The sequence below is a fragment of the Carcharhinus amblyrhynchos genome, chromosome 7 (assembly GCF_965287045.1).
Source record: "Carcharhinus amblyrhynchos chromosome 7, sCarAmb.v2.hapA, whole genome shotgun sequence".
In the NCBI taxonomy this organism is placed as follows: Eukaryota; Metazoa; Chordata; class Chondrichthyes; order Carcharhiniformes; family Carcharhinidae; genus Carcharhinus; species Carcharhinus amblyrhynchos.
In genome coordinates, this window is record NC_137330.1 from 21,692,536 (window position 1) to 21,700,601 (window position 8,066).

An 8,066-nucleotide genomic window follows, 5' to 3' on the forward strand; every position below is an offset into this window, starting at 1 on the left:
CATCTGGTGCACCCATAGTGCTTTTAGGAACGGAGTTCCAGAGTTTTCATCAGCAAAACTGAAATATTGGCAACATTTCCAAGTGATGATAAGGTATGGGTTTGAGAGGAACTTGCAGGTGGTGGTGGTGTTCCCATGCATCTGATGCCCTTGTCCTTTTAGGTAGTGGAGGTCATGAATTTCAAAGGTGCTGCCTAAGGAGCTGCAGTGAATTGCTACATTGCATCTTGTTGATGGTATTGTGTATCAGTGGTGCAGGGAGTAAATGTTGAGAGTGGTAAATGGGGTGCCAATCAATTGGACTGTTTTATTCTGGATGGTGTTGAGCTTCTTGAGTGTTGTTGGAGCCACACTCATCCAAGCAAGTGGAGTGAAAAGTATTCCATTACACTCCTGATTTGTTGATGATGGACAGGATCTGGGGAGTCAGGAAAAGATACTTGCCAACCTCTGACCTGCTCTTGTATCCAAAGCTGGTCTAATTCACTTTCTGATAGTAGGGCTAATGCCAATGAATGTCAAGGAGCGATGCCTCAGTATTTGTGACACAGGATGCTTCAGTATTTGAGCAGTCAGAATTGGTGCTGAATATTATGCAGTCATCTGCCAACATCCTTATTTTTAGCCTTATGATAGCGTGAAGGTCATTGATGAAGTAGCTGAAGACGTTTGGGTTCAGGGCACAACCTGAGGAATACCTACATTAATGTCCTGGGATTGAGATGATTGGCCACTGACACCTACAGCCACCTTCCTCTGCATCTACAATGTTTTTGCTCATCTTCCTCTAGGTATGATGCCACTCAGTCAAATAATTTCTTGATATCAAGGGCAGTCACTCTCACCTCACCTCTGGAGTTCAGTTCTTTTGTCAACATTTGACCAAAGGCCACAATAGGAACCCAAACTGAGCATCAGTGAGCAAGTCACTGCCAATAACAAGTTTACATTTATATAACATTGCTTTTCAATATAGGAAAACAGCTTGAGACACTTCACAGGTGCATTATCAAATAAAATGGAACCTTACGTTTAGTAACGCTTACTGTTTAGGTCAACTCATTTGAGAAGTCTGATAAGAGGGAAGTCAGCATTCAATCAGTATGCCTCTTAACTTATTGCCGTTAGAGGGAAAGGAAGTGAAGGAAAGAAAACAGTGGACACGACATTTGATGGAACCAAATACCGTATCCAACTTTTCCCCCTTAGTTTTGCTTCTTCCACTTTGTGAGTCAAACATTTCCGATAGGTAAATAATGATTTCTCAGAACCACCAGATGAAGCTCGAGAATGATCAAGTTTTTGATGCACAGTGGCATGCACAGTGGCATGCACTGGCTCAGAAGACATTAAAGTAATTAACAGTTTGTCTTTTTTTCCACGGTAAACCATCAGCCTAAGACATTTCATTCATGCACAATATGTGGCTTAATTGTAAAACATTAATAACACGTAGGAAATCATTATTGTAGCAAAGTCTGAAGAGTGGGAACAGAATACTGAACTCCCATTCGATAATTCAGCCTGGAGTGACATTTATCGGAAACTTTTATCAATTTTAGCAGCTGTGTAGAATGCACAACAAAAGCACTCCAATGCCAGTGATTTAGTAGAGAGTGGGGGTTTATTTGTGGGTCAACTAATTGATCTTAGCTGGTACAGCTGAATCAAAGGCAAAGCTCAGTTTATTCCTTCAAAGACCAGTTTCATTTTTGACCAATGAACCAAGCAAGGTATCTCCTCCACAATGTTGAATTTACTATTTCATTTTAAACGAATCTATGCATTTTTGCTGGTACTTATGCAAAGGTCTAGTAATCAGTATAATTTTGACTTGGATAACAAGTCTACAATATCATACAAGTTTAGCCTCGTATCTACTTTAGTTGTATGGTTAGGGGCATATACATATGATGTAACATGAATGCAGTGTTTTACTTTAACCCAAATATTTCAAACTGCAATGAATTATTTACAATTATTAAAATGGTGACCCAAAAGTTATCATATTGATCACTATTTTCAGCAACTTATCAGTCTATTGGAGCATTCACTGATTTTGACAAACAAGGAAAGAAAGCGTAAAGAGAAGAGTTTTTACTTCCGTTTAACATTTGTGCATCCACTCTCTTTCTCTCACAATTGTTGAGAGTTAATTCTGCCCTGCCATTTCATATATACATATAAAATTAAATGAACCTTAATGGCATCACTTTAAAACATGCCCAAATGAATGCTTTGAATGAGCTTCATTTTCTAAAGTCATCGATACGACAGCGAATGGAAAATTTCAACAACTCATTTGCTTTCATTTAGAAGGATTCAGCTAAATATTCATACTAACATCATGATCCAAATGACACAGAAACTAGCAAGCAAATTTACTGCTTGCTATTCCCTCGGGTGATTTTCAGTCACAACCAGTAGCACATAGTTACAGGAGCATCCCATGATACAACATGAGCAACTTCCTTATGGATCTGTATACAATGCAATATGTAAAGAAATGGTACTGCAGCATTCACAAACATACTTTGTTGCAGATGGAAAGCAACCGTGAAATTCTCTCACTTTACAAAACCTCAAACCCACAATTCCCAACCGGCAAAGTTCTCTCACCAAACTCCTTCGCAACTCTCAATTGTCCCCATATCAGTTCTTGTGGCCTTAAACAGACTCAGATCCAACTTGCCAGAACGCATCCTCAACCAAAATTACAATTATTTCAATTATTCTAGAGGCAATTTATGGAGTCAGGGACAAAGGGGGAATAATTATCTGAAGTGTAACTGAAAGCACAGCCAACATCAGACTAAATTACTGCTCAGAAATCGATGATCATTATTTTCATGGCTTTCTTGGCCTGAATTACTGCATGCAACGATTGGTGATACTGCACTGCATCCTTAGGTTCATTTGCAATTCTACCCCATTTACACTCTTTTATAAGCAGTAAGGTGACCTTCTGATTCTTCCTAACAAAACGTACCATCTCTCAAATCAGTACTGAAATTAATTTGCCGTTTGTTAACCCATTCTAGAAACACAGGATAAGTAGTGGGCAGTTCAGCCCCTCAAGCTTGCTGCACCATTCAATTACATCCTGGTAGTGTTGACCATTCTGCAGGCCTATTGAGCTTATCTTATATTTTGTCTTTCTTGCTATTGACTACGCTCAGCAATACTCCATTCCCAAGTCCAAATCATTTGTACAAATGGTGAACAAGAATGATCCCTGCACAGATGCCAGTGGAACAGCGTTTCCTACTTTCTACAGGTCTGAGGAACTACTTTTAAATGCTCAAACTCTCATTCCTGTTTTGCAGTCAGCATGTTATCCATTCTGACACATGCAGTACTTTATTGAAGGTCTTTTAAAGTCTGTGTGTTTACATTCACTGCCTTGCACTGGTCAATAATCTGTTACTTCTTCAAAGAATTCAACACTGACTTTTGATTATATTTTGTTTGGTAGTTTTTTTTATTTAAATCTTTTGAGGAAACAGAATGACATCTTTACCTTTCATCCATGGTAATCAAACTGGTCTCTATTGCCTGGAATTCAGGCAATGTAATTCAGCAAACTGGTTGGCTTGATTTGGGAGTGTGGTATTCTGGGGAACTGACTCAAAGCTTCAATGCAGATAAACATTTTTGTTTTAAAATAAATTTCATTAAGGATAAAAAATTTTTCACACGGCTATCAATACAGAAATATTGACCATTATGGGGAAACAGTATCACGATCAAACACTGTTTAAATGCAGAGTAAAGCTTCTCCCATTTGGTCTGGGTACTCAAGAATTAACCTACTGCATTAAAATAGTCTTCTACAGCCCCCCACCCACCGCCCTCACCCCGCGTAGACTTCTGAGCGAAATCTACCAAATTAGATGCATCTCGGATCTGTGTCTGGAATTAGGCTGAAGCTGCGGGGAAAAATGTACGTGAATTCTTTGGAACGACTGAACAAGATTTTATCCCATTGGTCAGGCTCTGGTTTACACCCAGTTTCAGAAGTGAGGTAACAAGTCTGTCTGTTATCATCTAGTTCCTGGAACAACACCTTTTTCAGTTACTGGCACATAGCTAATGACTCTTCTATGCTTAAATACTAAATCATTTCTGCGCGTGTAACTGGAGTCATTCATGAGTTAACGCGCAAAACGTATCTCCCCCACCAACGGTATAAATCTATAAAGTGTAGAACCTAAGGTGAAATGCCAGTGAGGAAAGCCAACTTGTAGGTCCATCCCATTTGCCAATTAAAACGAAATCTTGCCAAGTCTATTGACATTTCAGGATTTCCGCTACCACAACCACCAACCCACAGATCAATTTAGAGTAGCCACTGCTTTTCTCTTTTAGTGACTAAAACCGACAATAACGTTGAATCCCGTGAAATGTGAACTGGCGTTTCTATTGTTTTCTCTCCACTTACCCTTACCTCGTTAACTTCTTTTGCCGGAGTAACTTATTTGCCCGGGGGAGGGGGTGGGTTGCGGTATGGTATGAAAATACAACCTGGCATATGAATAAGTGCCCCGAGAGCAGAGGGTCATACAGTTCAGTCCGAAAATGAAACGCGAACCCGAAGGTGAGAGGTATCTCTCTCTCTCTCTCTACTCACTTTGGGCAGTTCCCGGAGCTGGTTGGCGTCCAGCAGTAGCTCCTCCAGGCTCCGGCTGTAGCGATAAATCTCGTCGGGGACGGCGAGGAGCGAGCAGTGCCTCTTGTCCACGGCCTCGACGTGCCGGTTGCACCGCCACAGAGGAATGCAGTTGAACATGTCTCGGGCGTCCAGGGGACGGGGCTCGCGCTTCCGACGGAACGCTCCGGGGAGGGACGGGGTTCTATTGGAAGTGTCTCGCGCTTCCAGTGGAACGTTCTGTCGGTGCTCCGTGTTCTGCTTCCAGAACCCAGCCGCCTCCAAGCTTCTGTCTGCACCCGCAGCACAACAACCAAGACCAGAGCAGAGAGGAATCGTACATTAAATTAAATGTACATTTAAATAAGTAATATTTAAAAAAAAAATCCAAGCCAGCCTCTCTCTCTCTTCCTTCTGTTGCTGGCTGCTTTTAACTATTGGTATCCCGGTCAGCAGAAGTTTGTGTCAGGTCCGCTCTATTTTTCCCTCATTCTCCCGGTCCTGCATTTCTCTTTAAATTTTTTTCTCTCTCTCTCTCTCTTTCTCTCGCTCCTTCACTGTTTCCTCTGGTTACAGTTCCTGAACCGGAACCCACACTCCCTCCTTCAAGTTGACGTCAACATTCCCAGCGGCCTATGTTAGAAGAGAAGTGGGGAAGGTTGGAAAGAACGAGGAGAGCGGAGCCGCTGGGGAACTGCTTTTTGTTGTTTGGTGCGGCTTGTTGGAAAGGTGAAAGTGAGCCGCTTCACCCAGGCGGCTACTGGCGACAAAATAAAAAAAAAGGGCTGTCGTAAATTCTATCTGCAATTGGACGAGACCTCCCACATCTCTCTGTTGTGTGGCAGTAATGCCAGATTTCGGTCGGTTAATGCTTCCCCTGAGATTGAGGTTACAACTTCTATACGCTGCGTCTATATGAGGGGTTAAACCTGTTGTATTAAAAGTGAAGAATGCACTTGGTGCCTTTCCACTTCTCTTACTGTCTATTTGGAAGTGTTTGACACAAATATCATGCCTCCTGCCCCACCTCAATCCCACCACCCCCCTGCCCCCCCAACACCCCCCCCCCCACCTAGCCCCCTCCCCACGCCCCCCTGGTCACCCCCTTGCCCCCCCTCGTCCCTCCTGGCCCCCCCTCGTGCCCTGTCCCCTCGTTGCCCCCCCTCGTATCCCCCCTCATCCACCCCCCCTCCGCCCCATGGGCCGCCTGTCTGCCCCCCCATCCCACCAATGCCACCGTCCGCCCCCAGTCCCCCCTCGGCCCCCGCCTTGTCAGCCACTGGTTGCCCCCTTGTTGCCCTCTCGTCCACCCCCGTCTGCCCCCTTGTTGCACCACAGCCACCATCCGTCCCACGCCTTGCCCCCACCTCGTTCACCCCTCCCCTCATCTCCCCCCTCCCTCGCCCCACCTTTGCCCCCTCACCCCCTTCTGCATTCCCCCACTCTCGTTCCCCCCACCCCTCCTCCCCCAGCGCTCCCCCCCCTCAGCCCCTCACTCCACGTTCCCTTTGTCTGAATTCCTGATACTCTAATACCTGCCTAATTCTCTTTTAAGGTTAGCTAAGGAATCCGTTGCCACCACCTTTCAAGTTGAACGTCCAGATCCCAACAAATTAATGAATGAAAAAATATTTTCTCTTTGTCTCCCCTCCAATCTTTTACCAATGATTTTCAATCTGTGACATGGAGATAGTCACTCACTCTCTAGAGGGAACAGTTTCTCTCTATCCAATTTAACACAACCTCTCATCATTTTGAATATTTCCCCTAGCCTTTTCTGTTCCAAGGAGAACAATCCTAACTTTTCCAACTCCATCCCAACATTGAAATCCAAAGTAAAAAATTAATTTATTAGTCACAAATTACTGTGAAATTTCCTAGTCATCACACTCCGGCACCTGTTCGGATCAATGCGTATCACCAGACTGTGGGAGGAAACCGGAGCACCCGGAGGAAACCCATGCAGACGGAAGGAGAATGTGCAGACTCCGCACAGACAGTGACCTAAGCCAGGAATCAAACCCAGGTCCCTGGTGCTATGAGGTAGCAGTGCTAACCATCGTGCCACCCACCAAATCTCTCAAGCCTGATCATGTTCATTCAATGGTTTTACTTCATCCCTTAAGTGTGGCAACCCAACTTGTCCACAATACTCAGCTGAGACCTAACCAGTGGCTTATAAAGTTCTAACTTATCTCTTTGCTTTAATAAGGATGTGAATGCATTGGAGAAAGTGCAGAAGAGGGTACAAGAATGGTTTTAGGGATAAGAAACCTCAGTTATGAGGACAGATTGGAGAGGTTGGGACTGTTCCCCTCAGGCAGAAGAAGGCTAGGATGACGTTTGATAGAGATGTTCAAAATCATGAGGGAGCTGGACAGAATAGATAGGGAGAAACTGTTCCTGCTCACAAAAGCATCAAGAACAAGAGGGCACAGATTGAAAGTGATTTGCAAAAGAAACAAATGTGATGTGAGAGAACAACTTTTTCACACATTGAGTGGTTCAAGGTTGCCTGGAAGAGTGGTGGAGGCAAGTTCAATGGAGGCATTCAAGACAGCATTACATGATCATCTGAATAGAAACCATGTACAGGGCGATGGGGAAAAGGTAGAGGACAGGCACAAAGTCATGGTGCTTGTTTGAAGAGCCAGTGCAGTCAAAATAGGTCAAATATCCTCTTCCTACACCATAACAATTCTGAGATCCTATTTCTCTATTTTCAGCCTCGGCTTTTTTTTAAACAACCTTGTCAGCTCCCCTTGCCACCTTTAAGGATTTGCCTTTTTGGGAGCCGAGGTGTCTCCACTCATCTGCACTTTTCAAAATCATGCCATTTATAGCCTTCTATTTTTCCATATTAGTCTTTCCAAACTGTATCACTTCATAACTCTCCACAGTGAACTTCATTTGCCATACTTTTGTCCATTCGTATAGTAACTTTCATAACCTCATTCCCAAAGTATTTTATAATCAACAAAGGACTCTGAAGTGACATGATGTTGAAAATGCGGCAGCTAATTTGTACACAGCAAGGTTCCACCAAAATAATGTATATGCACATTATTTGTTTTAGTGAAGATGGTTGAGAGATAGATGTTGGCCAGCAGACCAGATATAACTCCCCAGCTCCTCTTCGAAGTAATACCCTGAGAAAGCCTGTGAGGAAACCAGTTTTAACAACGTCTGAAAGACAGCACTGCACTATTTAAAAATAGTGTTTTTTCAGCACTGCAGTGTCAACCTCAATTCTGTATTCACATCTCTGAAATGAGACATAAACCTTCTGACTCAGAGTCAAGAGTGCGAAGAGAGCAAGGTCATAATGTTCCCTTGAAAAATAAGATAAAGCAATATTTGTGGTCAGATTAATGGTCTGACAGGAAGTGAAAACTCCTTCCTTGAACATAACCGTCTT

At 43.4% G+C, this 8,066-nt stretch overlaps 1 protein-coding gene across 1 annotated transcript in view; it reads right to left on the reverse strand.

Annotated features, from left to right (window-relative positions):
- lrrc1 (leucine rich repeat containing 1) overlaps positions 1-5,491 on the reverse strand; it is a 402,129-nt gene extending 396,638 nt beyond the window's left edge. The window contains exon 1 of the mRNA XM_080192020.1: positions 4,631-5,491. Within this exon, the coding sequence (XP_080048146.1) occupies positions 4,631-4,789 (159 nt within the window). The 5' untranslated portion in view covers positions 4,790-5,491. The remainder of the gene's footprint in view (positions 1-4,630) is intronic.
- Between the last annotated feature and the right edge of the window lie 2,575 nt (positions 5,492-8,066).